The sequence below is a fragment of the Eutrigla gurnardus genome (genome assembly GCF_963514095.1).
Source record: "Eutrigla gurnardus genome assembly, chromosome: 13".
Taxonomy (NCBI): Eukaryota; Metazoa; Chordata; class Actinopteri; order Perciformes; family Triglidae; genus Eutrigla; species Eutrigla gurnardus.
Genome location: NC_139936.1, coordinates 987,647 through 1,004,914, shown reverse-complemented (window position 1 = coordinate 1,004,914; position 17,268 = coordinate 987,647). Strand labels below are relative to the sequence as shown.

The 17,268-nt window shown below is 43.3% G+C and overlaps 2 protein-coding genes across 4 annotated transcripts; one reads left to right on the top strand and one right to left on the bottom strand.

Moving 5' to 3' along the window:
• Window positions 1-644: 644 nt before the first annotated feature.
• On the bottom strand, window positions 645-3,002 carry LOC311022552 (actin, cytoplasmic). Its single transcript, XM_084023869.1, has 8 exons — window positions 2,878-3,002; window positions 2,667-2,795; window positions 2,429-2,539; window positions 2,252-2,336; window positions 1,863-2,024; window positions 1,542-1,733; window positions 1,268-1,449; window positions 645-1,160 (listed from the first exon to the last, which is right to left on the bottom strand). The coding sequence occupies exons 1-8, from the start codon at window positions 2,998-3,000 to the stop codon at window positions 1,017-1,019; spliced, it is 1,128 nt and encodes a 375-aa protein (XP_083879995.1). The 5' UTR covers window positions 3,001-3,002; the 3' UTR covers window positions 645-1,016.
• Window positions 3,003-9,353: 6,351 nt separating this feature from the next.
• LOC311023437 (L-rhamnose-binding lectin CSL3-like) lies at window positions 9,354-16,982 on the top strand. Of its 3 annotated transcripts, none has more exons than XM_084025271.1 (7): window positions 9,354-9,789; window positions 12,981-13,036; window positions 13,576-13,611; window positions 15,258-15,308; window positions 15,789-15,930; window positions 16,289-16,452; window positions 16,829-16,982. In XM_084025271.1, the coding sequence occupies exons 2-7, from the start codon at window positions 13,006-13,008 to the stop codon at window positions 16,855-16,857; spliced, it is 453 nt and encodes a 150-aa protein (XP_083881397.1). In that variant the 5' UTR covers window positions 9,354-9,789; window positions 12,981-13,005; the 3' UTR covers window positions 16,858-16,982. The 3 variants fall into 3 exon arrangements, with proteins under 3 accessions (XP_083881397.1, XP_083881396.1, XP_083881395.1); XM_084025270.1 differs by having other exon boundaries at window positions 12,820-13,036; XM_084025269.1 differs by lacking the exon at window positions 9,354-9,789 and having other exon boundaries at window positions 12,410-13,036.
• The last annotated feature ends 286 nt before the right edge of the window (window positions 16,983-17,268 follow it).

Here is a 17,268-nt window from a genome sequence, read left to right as displayed (position 1 = left end):
GCCTTATCTTCAATCTACCCAAATTCTCCCATGTGACCCCCCTCCTCCGTGACCTCCACTGGCTCCCTGTTGCAGCACGCATCCATTTCAAGACGATGACACTGGCCTTCAGGGCCATCAATGGAACGGCACCCATCTACCTTCAAACACTGGTCAAACCTCATGCCTCGAAGCGAGCACTTGGCTCCTCTACTTCAGCTGGCCGGCTGGTACCACCATCGCTGAAATCAAACAAATGTCGCTCAGCAAAGTCCAGACTCTTCTCTGTTCTGGTCCTCAGTGGTGGAACGAACTCCCGACTAATGTCAGGACAGCAGAGTCACTGCCATCTTCAGAAAAAGGCTCAAGACTCACCTGTTCAGACTTCACCTCGACTAGCATGACCCACTAACACCCCCCCCCCCCCCCCTTACCTATAGCACTCTGATCGTAGCACTGTTCTTAAAGCATGTTTGCTGAACAGCTACTACTTTACTCAGACGAGGATCTAACACTTGTTCTATTTTTAGTTCTTACTTTATCGGCAATGATATGTTGCGTTCTCTTTTTGACAAATGTATATATTTGTAAGTCTCTTTGGGCAAAAAGAAAAAAGCCCCCCCCCCCCGAAACGCAAGCAGCAAATGACCACATAGGAGAGGGAGTAAATATCAAATGTTGGCAGTTTATTGATCAAGAATAACTCCTGTGGAATATTGATACAACTCTTGACAGTCATCGATCAAGGGAAAAGACGGTTACTGATGTGCAATTTATAGATTTCAAAGGTATTAAAAAAAAAACAGGTAGAGAGATGTTGAGTGGCAACACCATTTGTTTTCTTTGACCACCAGGAGGAGCAGAGCTACAGAACATGTTCAGAAACGGTTCATAGGAGGTTCAGCGAGTCGAGGCGGTCATCTTGTTTGGCGTTTCGTATTTTTTTAGTCCGTTCACACAAGACGACCAGAGACCGGTGTAGTCGGATCAAAACAGCTGAAGCGCATTGACTTCCCCGCTGGACGACGTGGCGTTTTCTAGAAGCACTTGCGATGGACGATGGCGGGGCCGGACTCATCATACTCCTGCTTGCTGATCCACATCTGCTGGAAGGTGGACAGGGAGGCCAGGATGGATCCGCCGATCCAGACGGAGTACTTCCTCTCTGGGGGAGCAATGATCTGGAGGCAGGAGAGGAAACCAGTAAGACGGAGGACTTAGAACGATCAACTGGAACCGTTCCCGAGAGTGTGGTTTATGCTGATCTGCATATGTATGATAACGGTACCTTGATCTTCATGGTGGGTGGGGCCAGGGCGGTGATCTCCTTCTGCATGCGGTCAGCGATGCCGGGGTACATGGTGGTACCGCCGGACAGCACGGTGTTGGCGTACAGGTCCTTACGGATGTCCACGTCGCACTTCATGATGCTGTTGTAGGTGGTCTCGTGGATGCCAGCCGACTCCATTCCTGGACACACGGACACAACGAGAGCTCATTTAGAGTCCGTTTTCTTAATAAAAATGCAGACATTTGGTGGTAAAGCGTTTCCTGATACCCACCGATGAAGGAAGGCTGCAGGAGTGTCTCGGGGCAGCGGAACCTCTCGTTGCCGATGGTGATGACCTGTCCGTCAGGAAGCTCGTAGCTCTTCTCCAGGGAGGAAGAGGAAGATGCCGTCTGCATCTCCTGCTCGAAGTCCAGAGCAACGTAGCACAGCTTCTCCTTGATGTCACGTACGATCTCACGCTCAGCTGGAGGTCAAGATAGGAAACATTCAAGTTACTGAACGGACGAACCAGATGCAGATGTTGAGGACTGAACCTCCAACCTTGTGGTTCAGGTATTATGAACTGGGCCTATACTGGACATAAAACTGGTACCAGTGGTGGTGAAGCTGTAGCCTCTCTCAGTGAGGATCTTCATCAGGTAGTCAGTCAGATCTCTGCCAGCCAGATCCAGACGCAGGATGGCGTGAGGCAGGGCGTAACCCTCGTAGATGGGCACAGTGTGGCTGACACCGTCACCAGAGTCCATCACGATACCTGCGAGACAGGAAACACTAGATTACGCAAAGGAAACACTTTTCTGGTCAGTCTGATCAGCAGCCATCATGGTTCTACACTGAGGGGCTGCAGTTCCTCTAATGGCCACTAGAAGCGGCTCCAAGAGGACAAACCCACATCTTGGGTACTTATGATGGTACAAGTTCATTTTTTGAGCAGGAAGTTGATTCAGTGTTTAAGAAGTTCCAGTGTAGAGGAGTTCTGACCTGTGGTACGACCGGAGGCGTACAGCGACAGGACGGCCTGGATGGCCACGTACATGGCAGGACAGTTGAAGGTCTCGAACATGATCTGGACCGGAGAGAAGAGACAACATGCGTCACAGGGACAGACCAAACTAAAGACACCTGTAGGCTCCGAACATGTTGCAGGTGTGAACACACCTGGGTCATCTTCTCCCTGTTGGCCTTGGGGTTGAGGGGAGCTTCGGTCAGCAGGACTGGATGCTCCTCAGGTGCAACACGGAGCTCGTTGTAGAAGGTGTGATGCCAGATCTGCAGCAGGGAAGGACGGTTACCATGACAACCACATGTAAAAAAGGTACCCAGAATATGTGAACATAACATCAGTTTGTTGTACCATGTTCACCAGCAGCACTAGATCTGAACCAGATGAGTTTACCTTCTCCATGTCGTCCCAGTTGGTGACGATGCCGTGCTCGATGGGGTACTTCAGGGTCAGGATGCCCCTCTTGCTCTGGGCCTCGTCTCCCACGTAGCTGTCCTTCTGTCCCATTCCCACCATCACACCCTGCAGCCCACAAAAACACCGTCAGTCACACGGTCCGCTGTGTTTACCTGCCGCCGTCCAGATCTCACGGTCCGCCTCCTACCTGATGTCTGGGGCGACCCACGATGGAGGGGAAGACGGCGCGGGGGGCGTCGTCACCGGCAAAACCGGCCTTGCACATGCCAGAGCCATTGTCGACAACCAGGGCGGCTACGTCTTCGTCCATTTCTGAGGGGGAACATTTACAGTGGTGAGTTTGTATCATTTGTAGTCTCAGTTATTCAGTTTCAAACAATGTTCCTTCTGCAAATCATGCCAAAAAAATGAAAACATTAAGATTTCAGTGCAATATTACGCACAAGCTTTCTATACTAAAGATTTAATGATGTATTAAAACATCTTATGCGATTCAGTTTTAGAAATGCTTATTCTGTTTTTAGACCCTAGCAGTGAGGTCACGTCATCTTGTTCTAGCAGCTCGTCACAGATTCAGTGATGAAGCACTTCCCTGCACGGCGGTCACAGCCCCGATATAATGCAAAATTTTAAAAAACGATGTAGTTGCCCTCTGCATGCGTCTCATGATGTCATTTCCTAAAAGTAGCCCGCCGTCCTGCCTCGTCACCGCGTTCCCTCTGGAATGGCGGTTTGTCGGGCGCGGCGCTTCAACTCGTCCAACCGGATCGACACGGGAGAGTTCAGATCCTCTGACCAGCCAAACGGATGCAACGTTCTAGGTTACGATAATTAAAGTCATTGGACACAATCCAAATCTATTGGACGGATGTTTGTGAGCCAATCAGCATCAAGTGCACTGCATTCAGGCCACGCCCTCGTTTTCAGCCAACATGGCCAACCAAGGCGAGGAGGAAGTAACGTGGTTTAATCATGTTAGGACATGTTCTATTAGACAAGAAACATTTATGCATCAAAAACATGATCTGAACCCGAAGTTCCGTTTGATCCATTCTGACTGTTGTGATATATTATTGATCAGCTCATTGATTATGTACACAGAATATTAAACTTTGCTTTGAATACATATTTTTCCAGAGCTGATACAGAATATATATGTAATATATTAAAATGTGTTTTAAAGCACCACTTTATTAGTTGAGCGGTGAACCGGTCAGTCAAAATATTCAGGATTTAGTTGAAAGAACGCGTTTAAAATCAGCCATGTTTTCCCCTCACGTTTGTGTCATCATTCCATATGAAAAGAGACGGAACAGATTAATTATTGCCATTGAAGTGAGTGCATTTGGAGCAGAACCTGATTTAGTGGTGAAGGGGTTAAGTCCCCTCGCCTCAGGACTTTTAAACAAGTTGAGGCAGAAGAGGAACCGCTCCCTTCTATGATGCAACAGCAGTAACTCCACATGCCAACACACATGGAAACACCTGAACGCAACACCAACTCATCCTTCTGCAGAAACATCCTCAGGGCTGTTGTCGCTCATGTGTCAACGTCACCGATTCATTTCATTCTAATGTCTCCAGTTTGTAAATAAAACCATTAGAATTAATCAAACTGAGAAATCAACATCCGGGTGCACACGAGAGATAAATACGTTGTCATAATGACGTCCCATGATGCGTTCAGTGCCTCTTGACTTCCAGCGTGATCAGCTGTTTGAAATCGTCTGCCGCCCCTGACGTGAATCACAGTTAATGATTCTCCTCCCTCCTCACAGCTGGCCGCGCTGGCTCTTACCTGCAGGTAAGTCTCGGGTGTGCGGCGTCTGGGAGCTGTGGTCCGGGTCTTGCTGTGGTCCGGGTCTTGCTGTGGCCCTCGGCAGCTCTGCTAGGTGTCACAATGCAGCGTTGACGACCGAATCCGCGCCGGCTTTATTCGCGCTCCCGCTAATCTTCGCGTTGCCCATAAAAGGCAACGTTGTCTGAGCGCGCGCTCTCATTGGTCCAGGTGAGCAGGACGCCCGCAGGTTCCCCTCAGCTCGCGTGCTGATTGGCTGGTGAAGGCATCCGTCAGGGAGCATGTAGGTGATGAAAACAGTTCCCAGAAGAAGAGGAGGAGGAGGAGGAAGAGGAGCAGCGCTGTGATTGGCCCGTCAGACCGGAAGGGTGAGTAGAGAGTCTGACTGAACAGGTGAGGAGGCATTCTCCCAAACCAGAGCAGGGTTCTAGATACTACAGCAGAAGTACAGGTTCTTGTGTTCACAAATACTCGGGTAAAAGTAGAAGTACTGGTTCTACTTCTTTACTCCAGTAGAAGTGTAAAAGTACACGCTCAGAAGTGTCCTCAAAGTAAAAGTATCCCTATGAAGTACTTTTCTACTGGCTGTTTTTTTACAAGGCTAACTGAATTTCTCCTCATTAATAATAAAAATAATCATTATAATACCCCTCTAATGCATTAAAACTGAAGTAACAAGCCTGAAAATGTAAAAGTAGATATTTGTTTTAACATGTAGGTAGAAAAAGTAACAAAGTAAACTCAGTAAAATACAGATACCTGATCATTCTACTTAAGTAAAGTAAGGTAAGTATTTGTTACTTGTCTGATACCAGCTGATATATAAATACTTCCTGCTGCATGAAGAGAGAACTTGCACACAAACATATCGGTTAAAGAGTTTTGTCTGTATTTTTATTCTGCTGTGATTTGTTGAAGAGGTTATAGGTCATATTAATGTCAGATAGTTACAGCGACAGTAACCTTCATCACCTTTCATCAACCTGTTTCTGATTCATCAGCAGGTTTGTGTTGAAGGTGAAAATAAACTGAGATTAAAATATCTCTTTCCACCACATTAATCCTCTTTTTTCCATGAGTTATATTTATATTCACTTACGGTATATAAGTGCGGACGTTAGAATAGTTAAAAAATGTATTTGTAACTATAATATTCTGCCAGAGACGTGTGCAAACATTAGATGTTTGTTATATTTTTTAATGAATTATTTTAAGCATAAATAAATATTTGCATGTAAGAAGTGTTTTTGGCCGTTGGTCACATAAAACCACCTGTAGACATTTTTAAAGAGCAGTTCATTAATGGATTGAGAATGTCATTGTAATTTATTTATTTATTTATTTATTTTTATGCCTAAAAATCCTTAAATATTCTGTTTTAAATTTAAGGTGGAATCTGACTTGTACACACCACCTTTAAGTCTTGATTAAGGGGGTTTAAGAGGTATTTAAGTGTCCTTTGTTAAAGGAAAGGAAGGGACGCCGTGTTTGTTCCTGAACGCAACATTGCTGGTTTATACCGGGTCACCGTTCACACTTTAACTGGACTCATCCTTCATTCTAAGCTGCTTTTGGTGCAACATGATTGAAAGTCTCAGCTGTGAACAGGGCCTTGTTGTTCGATGACATCATCATTGTGCTGCTATGTGTTTCCTGTTGGAGTCGGTTGAGGTGGAGCTGCTGTTGGCTGCTGTGTAAACTGGTGGTTGGACTCATTTTTAGTTCATGAGCTCAGCTGTTCAGTTGGTAAACATCTTGTAAAGTGACTAAAGCCTTGTTATTTGTTGTTGGTTCTCTGTTTCAGGTTGTTGGTTCTCTGTTTCATATTGTTGGTTCTGTGTTTCAGGTTGTTGGTTCTCTGTTTTAGGTTGTTGGTTCTATGTTTCAGGTTTTGGTTTTCTGTTTCAGGTTGTTGGTTCTGTGTTTCAGGTTGTTGGTTTTCTGTTTCAGGTTGTTGATTCTCTGTTGTTGGTTGTTGGTTCTATGTTTCAGGTTTTTGGTTCTCTGTTTCAGGTTGTTGGTTGTTGTTATTTTTCAGGTTGTTGATTCTCTGTTTCAGGTTGTTGGTTTTCTGTTTCAGGTTGTTGGTTCTGTGTTTCAGGTTGTTGGTTCTATGTTTCAGGTTGTTGGTTTTCTTTTTCAGGTTGTTGATTCTCTGTTCAGGTTGTTGGTTTTCTGTTTCAGGTTGTTGATTCTGTTTTAGGTTGTTGGTTCTATGTTTCAGGTTGTTGGTTCTCTGTTTCAGGTTGTTGGTTTTCTGTTTCAGGTTGTTGATTCTCTGTTCAGGTTGTTGGTTTTCTGTTTCAGGTTGTTGGTTCTCTGTTTCATATTGTTGGTTCTGTGTTTCAGGTTGTTGGTTCTCTGTTTTAGGTTGTTGGTTCTGTGTTTCATATTGTTGGTTCTGTGTTTCAGGTTGTTGGTTCTATGTTTGAGGTTGTTGATTCTCTGTTCAGGTTGTTGGTTCTATGTTTCAGGTTGTTGGTTTTCTGTTTCAGGTTGTTGATTCTCTGTTCAGGTTGTTGGTTTTCTGTTTCAGGTTGTTGGTTCTCTGTTTCATATTGTTGGTTCTGTGTTTCAGGTTGTTGGTTCTCTGTTTTAGGTTGTTGGTTCTGTGTTTCATATTGTTGGTTCTGTGTTTCAGGTTGTTGGTTCTATGTTTCAGGTTGTTGATTCTCTGTTCAGGTTGTTGGTTCTATGTTTCAGGTTGTTGGTTCTGTGTTTCATATTGTTGGTTCTGTGTTTCAGGTTGTTGGTTCTATGTTTCAGGTTGTTGATTCTCTGTTCAGGTTGTTGGTTCTATGTTTCAGGTTGTTGGTTTTCTGTTTCAGGTTGTTGATTCTCTGTTCAGGTTGTTGGTTCTATGTTTCAGGTTGCTCAAATGATCTCTATTTTAAGAATGTAACTCAAAACTCTGCACATCACTGCTTCTCCACAGTGTCTGGTGTCTTTACATTGCGGAGGTGTTCATGTTATTGTGTCCACACCCTGAACCTGTAGAGACACGTCGGTCCGATCTGTCACTCCTCTCTCATTCAAACATGCCCTTGTAGAGCCATTATGGGCTTTTTCTGCAGTCACGACGTGTAACTAGTAACCTGTAACTGGGCCAAACATCAATCATGATGTGGAGGTACCACCCTGAAGTCTCTGGGCCGACTGAGGCCACGCCCCCTTCCTACCTGTCACACTTCATCTTGCCCTTGTAAGGACTTGACTGCTGCTGCAGACGGAGGAGTTCGATCCACCGAAGACCTGCTGAACTTCACCGTCATCCACCTGAAGGATGCAGAGACCTGTGGAGCCTCTGGTGGCCATTAAAGGTATATATATATATATATATATATATCACCACACATAAAGCCACGGTGAATAGTTGACTTACTCTAATTAGACCCTTCAAAGATGTGAATGACTTGTAAATGAGTATTTATGACTAACGGACCTGCAGCTGAACACATCTGCAGGTTTACTGATGCTTTTATTCAACTGCAGAGTAAACACTGAGCTGATGAAGGGACTTATCAAGGAAGCATTTAAGCATTCAAGTATCAAGGTACAAAGTACTTCTACTCCAGTACAATATACTTCTACTCCAGTACAATGTACTTCTACTCCAGTACAATGTACTACTAAGGGTTTTTTTTGCTTTAAATTAACTCAGGGGTTTTGTTGTATATCGTCCTGACTCACAGGAAAAGAATATCAATGTGTGTTTCCCAGAACGAAACCAATAAAAGATGATAGAACCTAAAAGTAAATTAAAATGAGAATAATGTCTGAGAGAAGCTGTTCTTCACAATAAATGAGCCTTCTTTTGTCTTTCGAAGTGGAAGATCTGCTGCAGCAGTCGAGCTGCTTTGCCAGTCGTGCTGCAGGAAGCCAGTGTGCAGGATTTGAGGACTTGGACTGTGATGGAGTCATAGGTTTGCCCCGGCATGCCGGGTTGGAGCCCCGACCCGCCACCAGCGCCCTGCAGTCAGGCAGAGCCCACATAGTCCACATTCTCCTGCTGGTTCAGGCCTGTTCAGGGAGCCGGGGGAGTGTCGGTCTGCCAAATCACATACTCCCTCTGATGCGGATTAACATGCAACAACACAACAAAGACCAGAGAAGGTGTGACCACGAGAAACCTCCTGGCTGGACGGCAATCTTCCCTCTGTGAAAATCAAACTGCTTTTTTGTACAAAAATAAAAATAATGAACATGCAGAGACTTGAAAGCTGCAGCAGAGAGAATACACCACAGTCTGCTGCCGACGTTGTGGTAATCCTGAGGATTGATGGAGATTCAATGAAGGTTTCAAGTCTGTACAAGCCAGTTGGCGTGGTAACGAGCTGGGGTGTCTGGAGGAAGGAACAACTCATTCACAAATGTAAAACGTGTGTTTTTAACTCGGTTGGCAGCGAGGCTCAGTCTGTGGAAGAAGTTTCAGAAGTTGTGTTAATGTCTGTTGAGTCTTTTCATGTGGCTGATAAGGCATCCTTAAACCATCTGAACCCCGCAGGAAAACCACGAAGCCTCCCGATTTTATGAAATAAGTCCTCTTGAGTAATGAGCCTGGTAATGTGAAAGTGATGAGGTCGAAGATGCACAACCAGATGCTGTTGAACAACAATTTGTGTGTGTATAGTTGCTAAAATAATATATAGTCCCTAAAATAATATATAGCTCCTATAATAATATATCAATAAAAATCCCATAATCGTCACATTCCCCCTTTTCCCTCAAAGTTTCCACAACTACTAATTATGTAATTATATTGTAAAATAATCTCTTTGTGTCGCGGCGCCATCTTGTGGAGCCCCTGTGAAGTTGCGTGGTTAACCCCTAAAGTGCTCTCCACGCCGGTCTCTCCCGTGACGTCACTTGTCCCGGTGTGGTTCGTGTTGTTTATCCGTCGCCGTTAAATACGTTAATGCTTTAACGAGTGTAAACGTTTCTTCACGTCCACGCCCCGGCTGTGAGTGACTCCGGGACCGGGTTCGTCGCGGTAATTAGCGGTTATTTTTGCCGTTCCGCGGTGTTAGTGACTAACGTTACGTCAGCTAGCTTGATGGTTCGCGCTGTAGCGTTAGCATGCTAAGCAGCGGTTAGCTAACTTGGTTTTTAATCGGGAATAAAGTGTCGTTTGTGTCGCCCGATAACATCCCGTCTCCTGCTCCGGTTTAACGTATTTTAAAGACGTTAACGACGCAGCGGTGAGACACGAACGTTACCATGGAGAACGGACGGCGGTTCCGGAGGGGGGCGGTGCGACCCCCACGTCCAGTCCGGGGGGAGGCGCGTAGCTGACGGACGCAGGTGAGGGATCGACAGCGGCCATGGATGAAATATACACCTGGAATTTTTACACGTTTTCGTTTAGTTATTCTACATATGATATGTATATAAAAAATCAATACTTCATTTTGTATTGTTTTAAAGTAGAGAAATAGACAGCCTTCATTTTTAGATGTAGTGAAGACATTGTTTTATTTCTCTGATAAGTACAAATGGAGAATTAAAATCAGTATCATATCAAATAAGAGTATATACTTGTATACGAGTAGTGTTGATATTCCATACAATATCTGCCTAAATATCTTTATACCGAAACTGAAAATCATCAGAAAAAGTAATGGAAAATAACTTAAAATGTGTTTTCCTATTAATTTAAATGTTAAAATAAAAATGTACATGATGTGCAGTAATCTGATGTCCCCAATACTTTCACAAACACTTATTTGTGAAACAGCGCCCCCGCTGCCTCATTAGTAACGGTGCAGGTAGAGAGTGGTACTGCAGCAGGGAGATGGAGAGGCAACACATCACTGCCCCGCTGGCACACAACGACTTATTATCGTAATACTTTTAGTATGGGTAAACCCTGCAACACTACATGAGAGTAGATACTATACGAGGATGAACACGAGTAATTAAAGACAAAGTTACGAGGTAGTGACAGCTTAAAGTGACGGTAAATCTGAGTTTCTTGTGTTGTTTCTTGTATTTGTCATTAACATAGTTACAGTCCGCCTTGCAGATGAAGCTTTTCTCATCCAGTTAAACAGTCACTCAGTCAAGACTCGAGTTTCTCTCCCTGGAGATCCACCCGTCTGTGGGGAGAGCTGCTGCTGGGCGCTGGATAATTCCTGGACGACTGTAGCTGCTTAATACCGGCCAGCTTTAACAGTCACTTGTTCCCGGGAAACCGTAACGCTCCCGGACAAAAGATCAGAGGCAGTTCTGAATTTGTGAAACAAACACATCAGTGAAGAGTTTAACGTTTTGATTTACCCAAGTATAGTCCGACCATCTTGCCTCGTCCATTTTCTTGACGATGCTTGTGGACGCACCGTGTGAACCGGTGGTGGACAAGTATCCCAGCATGCATTGTGTATATCAACCAGCAGCGGTGGAGGAGGTTCTGAGCCAAACTCACACAGGCAAGTTCCCATTTTTGTCCTATGTTATCAGATATTTCTCTGAGGATTTTACATTTTTCAGAGATGTGAGGACACGGTAGCCCTTCTGGGTTGTGCCGGTAACAACAGATTTACCTCAACCCTGTGCCTTGTTACGGTTGTTGCAATCACATTTTGTTAAACAATTTTCACACATTAGAAACGCATAATTTTTTAGTGAAAACAATAAGATAATCTTGATGATATGATTGTAAATCATAAGGATAAAATCCTATATTTGTTTAAATAGAGCTCTATTGTTCATGTCACCACCACGATGGTGAGCCAGACAGCTCGTGGTGATATTTACGATTATCACGATGATGGAACTTTACCACGATCAATTTATTGTGAGTGTGTTTTATTGAGATCTGCGATAAATTCCTATATTGTCCCATCCCTGTTAGGGGTAGCATCTTTGCATCCTCCTTCATCATATAATAAGTCTTATATTACCATTATTATAATGTTTAATTGCACGATACAAATAAAACCAAACCACTTTACGTTGTGCTCACATCATTAAAACTGATAAAGTTGCATGTGAGTTATGTTAGATCATAATGGCGCTGGCCTCCCGCGGCGGCGGCTGCATGGACTCTGGTATGTGTTTATGAGCCCGAGGCTGACACCTGGACTTCTTCAAAAGGCTGCAGATGCATGTTGGGACATTTTCAGAGTTTTAGTTGTCTTGGTGGGTCCTGAGCAGTAATTATCTGTGAACATTTGGTTTTGGTTTTTAGCTTCTGTGAAAAACAAAAACATCAAGCTGAAGCTCTTCATGATGTTGATGTGCTCGGTTGTTGAAAAAACTGTTTAAAAGATTGTGGAAGTGAACAAGGTTTCCTTTTGTTTAAAATGTTTAATGAAGCACGTTCTAGCTACGTACTAAAGTCCTGTAGTCTGGAAGCCCTCCATGACATCGAGGTGCCGTTTACTCAACGTTTTCAACATAAAGTATTTTTACGTTCTAGCCGTTCCTGTCTGTTCGTTTCCACGACAAAGGCAGTTTGGTGGACTGCAAACCAAAACATTTGAAACCGGGTTCCAGAGGGAAAAATCTTTTGAATCCACGACTCCAGCAAATCACGGTTTCCATGGAAACGTGTAATGTTTGCAGTCAAACAGCCGTGAAGAAGACGGTGTAAACAGCGGAGGATTATTGAGATGTTTGTGTTGTTTTTTTTCTCTGATACGTTTATAAACGCTCCTCCATCTACTGCATCACCGCTGCTATCTCTGTTAGAAAGCTTCACCGCCACCTACTGGCCTGACATGCACACTGCAGCGTTTTAGGATTAGCTTTGCCGGTCTGTGTGCATGCGGAATGCGGATCGTTTTAAAAACGTCCAAACACGGAAAAGGAAAAACGTTCCTGTTGTGGAAATGTCTTATAGAAAGCATTAGAGAGGCTAAGCCCAGGAACCAGGAAACATTAGTTAATGTTCACATAGAAATGTCAAATATGTTGATTCAGAAATTGTCCTCATGTTTCTACTCAAAGAAGATCCTTGTGGATCCCGCCTACAAAGCTCTGATTGGCTCGGCTGTTTTCCACCTTTATAATCCAGTAGATGTTGTTGAATTGTTGGGAGCTTAGATTTGAGGAAAAGGGTCCGTGTTTGTGGTGTAGTCTGTTTGAAGCGTCACAGTGATTAAAGCCTCGTCCACGTGCGGTGGTATTACACGTAGGTTCCTCCCCACACGCACGTTTTGTACATTTTGCCCCGTTAGCTTGCTGTTTCCACCCCTGGATAACGGATCCAGCTGTGATTCCTTTCAGCTTTGAGCTTCTTAATGAGAAACTTGGAGGAGAATGAGGTGCAGCTGGGATTTAACATGTTTGAGCTCCTGAAACCTGTGGATTTTATGGATGTCTGTCCTGCAGCTCGGCAGGGTTTTACATGCTCATCACATCTGGGTCAGGAGGCCCTGCATGCCTGCAGCGGCGGGCAGGCGTCTGCATGTCTGCTGTCAGGATGCTCACATAAATACCTGGACGTCCAGGCGCTGCCTTCACTGTCCCGCTGCCTGCCACCCTGTCTGCAGGTGGAAGACGAGGAGAGACTCCAACATGGTCCCACTGAGGCTGGTCGCCGTCGGCCGTGAGTATCTGCTTCCATCCAGCTTTAGTTCAGTCCTTTCTACTCTCAGACTAAAGTACACACAGGATTTACAGCGTTTTCAGAACATTCTACATGTCAGAATGATGGAGGTTTATTCCCTGGACGCTGTTGTGGAATTGAAGACAATGTAGAAACGTCTCATGGAAATGTATATTTGTTAGCTGATGAACTTGCTTGTTTCCAAGTTCATGTGTGACAGATTCATCAGCATAATATTTTAAACTGATTACATACATTACATTTTAACTGAAATATTAGTTTTCAGCTCTTTCTATATTGATGCTGACATTAATAATTGAACTGATCCATGAGTTGATCGGTTTGCTGGTTTAAATCTAGAGATTTAGATCTTCATAAGAACAGTCCGTTTAATTCTCACTATTTAACCTTCTTTGTTTTTATTGAGTAAAATCAAAATGTCACAAATGCGGAAATGTTTCAACATTAATTTTTTTCTTTTTTGACTTACATGAAGTACAATCGTGTGTTGAACTGATGAAATGAATTTGTGTTTTCAGTGCTGGCTGCTGCTTGTTATTTCACTCCTGCTGCTGGTGAGTTCAGTTATATTCATGTTGTACAATCAGATCAGATATTCATCCTGGGATACAAAATACATCATCCATCAGGGTGATGGTGATGATGATGATGATGATAATAGTGATGATGGTGGTGGTGGTGATGATGATGATGATAAGTGATGATGATGATTGTGATGATGATGATTATGGTGATGATGATAATAGTGATGATGGTGGTGATGATGATGATGATGATGGTGGTGATGATGGTGATAGTGATGATGATGGTGATAGTGATGATGATGGTGGTGGTGATGATGATAATAGTGATGATGGTGATAATGATAATAGTGATGATGTGATAATAGTGATGATGATAATAGTGATTATGATGGTGATGATGATGGTGATAGTGATGATGATAATAGTGATTATGATGGTGATGATGATGGTGATAGTGATGATGATGATGATGGTGATAGTGATGATGATGGTGATGATGATGATAATAGTGATGATAATAGTGATTATGATGGTGATGATGATGGTGATAGTGATGATGATGATGATGGTGATAGTGATGATGGTGATGATGATGATAATAGTGATGATAATAGTGATGATGATAATAGTGATGATGGTGATGATAATAGTAATGATGATGATGGTGGTGATGATAGTGATGGTGATGATGATAATAGTGATGATGGTGATGATGATAATAGTGATGATGATAATAGTGATGATGATGATGATGGTGATGATGATGATAATAGTAATGATGATGGTGGTGGTGGTGATGATGGTGATGATGATAATAGTGATGATGTGATAATAGTGATTATGATGATGGTGGTGATGATGATAATAGTGATGATGATGATGGTGGTGATAGTGATGATGATGATAATAGTGATGATGATGATGGTGGTGATGATGATAATAGTGATGATGTGATAATAGTGATTATGATGATGGTGGTGATGATAGTGATGGTGATGATGATAATAGTGATGATGATGATGGTGGTGATGATGATAATAGTGATGATGTGATAATAGTGATTATGATGATGGTGGTGATGATAGTGATGGTGATGATGATAATAGTGATGATGATGATGGTGGTGATGATGGTGATAATAGTGATTATGATGATGGTGGTGGTGGTGATGATGATGATGGTGATGATGATGATAATAGTAATGATGATGATGATGATAGTGATGATGGTGGTGATGATGGTGATGGTGATGATGAGAATAGTGATGATGATGATGATGATGATAGTGATGATGATGGTGGTGATGATAGTGATGATGATAATAGTGATGTGATAATAGTGATGATGATAATAGTGATGATGATGATGGTGATGATGATGATAATAGTGATGATGATGATGGTGATGATGATAATAGTGATGATGATGATGATGATAATAGTGATTATGATGATGGTGATGATGATGATGGTGGTGGTGATGATAGTGATGATGATGATTATGATGATGGTGGTGATGATGGTGATGATGATAATAGTGATGATGATGATGATGATGATGGTGATGATAATAGTGATTATGATGATGGTGGTGATGATGATGATAATAGTGATTATGATGATGGTGATGATGATAATAGTGATGATTTGGTGATTTCTGACCTTGTGTGTTGACAGAGGGAGAGGTTCTCTACGCCTGTTTCAATGAAACCGCTGTGATGTCATGTGGTAAGGAAGCATACAGACACACTGACCTTTCTGCCCTTTACAGTTCAATAATTATTAACACTTTATTAGTTATTACCCCTATCAGTTAGTCTGAATTATGTAATTGCAACTTAAAGCTTAAGTTCAACATTCTGTGAAACAGCTTTAGGCACATAATGTTCTCACTCTTCAGATTTTGTACATGGACAAACCAGGCTAGCTGTTTCCCTCCATTTCTAGTCTTTGTGCTAAGCTAACCAGCTGCGGCCTGTAGCTTCATATTCACACATGAGTGTGGTTCCATCTGAATAAGTGATTTTCAGAGAGAACCAGAGGATCGTTCCTTACTGTTGAACCTAAAGTGTTCCGGTCCCGGTGTGACGAAGCTATAACGACGAGGGATGACTATCATTTTGAAGATTGGATTTGCAAAGAAAATTATTTGTGAGAAAACGTTTCCAAATGAAATGTGGTGTTGATTTGAGTCCTCCTCGCCTGCAGACATCGGCACTAAGATCAAGCTGGATCACATCCTGTACAAGGTCGGTGTGGGGACGAGGTGCGGGGAGGGCAAGCGTTACCCAGACGACGGACCCGAGACCTTCTGCTCCTTCCCCTGGGCCGAGATGGTGGTGGAGGATCTGTAAGAAACCTTCCTCCTCTTTCTCCATGCAGGTGTCTCCTAGTTTGTCCACCAGGGGGCAGAAGAATGCAGGAAGTAGACAACAGAAATAGAGAGAGTAAAATAAAGAGTTACATAATAAGAGCTATATAAAACTGTAAACGATACTAATACATATCAGTTTTTTTACGTCCTTCAATAAACACCATTTCCCATAAGCCCTAGAGTCCAGACATTTGACATCAGCACAGAGAGGAAGTGGTCAGACAGCAGAGAGAACGACTCGACACATTTCAATGGGGGTTTTACTTTTTCTTCTGTCTCCCTGCCTGTCTGTCTGCCTGTCTGTCTGCCTGCTTGTCTGTCTGTCTGTCTCTAGCTGTGGGAACAAGCGTACCTGTGAGGTCCCCGTCACTGAGTGGGTGTTTGGTGAATACCCCTGTAAGGAGCAGACCAGGTACCTGGAGGTCTCCTACAGCTGTGCCGCACCTCCTCCACCTCCTACACCTCCTCCTCCTCCTCCAGCTCCAATCAAACCTGACTGTACGTACACTTCTGTAGTACCGGATTCTAACCCCCAACCCTTAAACCAGGTCGAAACCCTCAAACAGCCCCGTTTAAAAAAAAAAGAAGATCTGCTGCTACATTGTGAAAGGTCCAGACCACGCAGGCGGTCTCATTAAGGTCTCTGATGGTCTGGTTCAGGTTTACTTCCTGTCCCCAGAGTCCAAAATAATCCTGGAGAACCAGAATCTGCTCCACAGATCTGAAACACCTTGTTTTAAATCAGGATATTAAACTTTCCTGTGTGTTTCATAAATCTCACTTTAACTCGTCTTTGTAAACGAACCTGTCGACAGCGCCCCCTGCTGGTGTCTCTGCTCCGTGTTCACCTGTGAGTCCTGTGTTTCCTCTGCAGGTGAAGAAAAACCCACCGATGAAGCCTGAAGTCTTGAGAACGTTGTTGGTTGAGAACATGAAGACGACGTCGGACTGAAACGAACCTCTTCTAAACGTGTCAAACTCATCTCAGCTGCTTTTATGCTCCACAAGTTTTTTAAATCAATAAAATCTGTTTTCCTCCCACGTCTGCGTTCTGTCAATAATTTGTTTTCTTCTGTTGATTATCACGCTGTGGTGAGTAACTGAATAAATACATTTAAATCAGTCAAAGTACCAACATGTTCTCTATCAAATCCATGTTTCTGGATTCTATATGTATATTAATATGAAGAAGTACTCCTGTCAGAACCTCGTATCTCCTGTTTCAGCCTTTTAAACACAGAGGAAACACGTCAAACATCCACTTACACCCCTGGAGATACGAGGTTTTACCTGGACAGGAAGTAACTAAAGCCG

Excerpts from the sequence above, each read along its gene's own strand:
- LOC311022552 (XM_084023869.1), bottom strand. The coding sequence starts at position 3,000 with ATGGACGAAGACGTAGCCGCCCTGGTTGTCGACAATGGCTCTGGCATG. Across the intron at positions 2,025-2,251 it reads CGCCTCCGGTCGTACCACAG|GTATCGTGATGGACTCTGGT; the intron begins GTCAGAACTCCT and ends CCTGTCTCGCAG. Across the intron at positions 1,734-1,862 it reads CTACAGCTTCACCACCACTG|CTGAGCGTGAGATCGTACGT; the intron begins GTACCAGTTTTA and ends CTTGACCTCCAG.
- LOC311023437 (XM_084025269.1), top strand. The coding sequence starts at position 12,805 with ATGTCTGTCCTGCAGCTCGGCAGGGTTTTACATGCTCATCACATCTGG. Across the intron at positions 13,612-15,257 it reads TTATTTCACTCCTGCTGCTG|AGGGAGAGGTTCTCTACGCC; the intron begins GTGAGTTCAGTT and ends GTGTGTTGACAG. Across the intron at positions 16,453-16,828 it reads AGCTCCAATCAAACCTGACT|GTGAAGAAAAACCCACCGAT; the intron begins GTACGTACACTT and ends TTTCCTCTGCAG.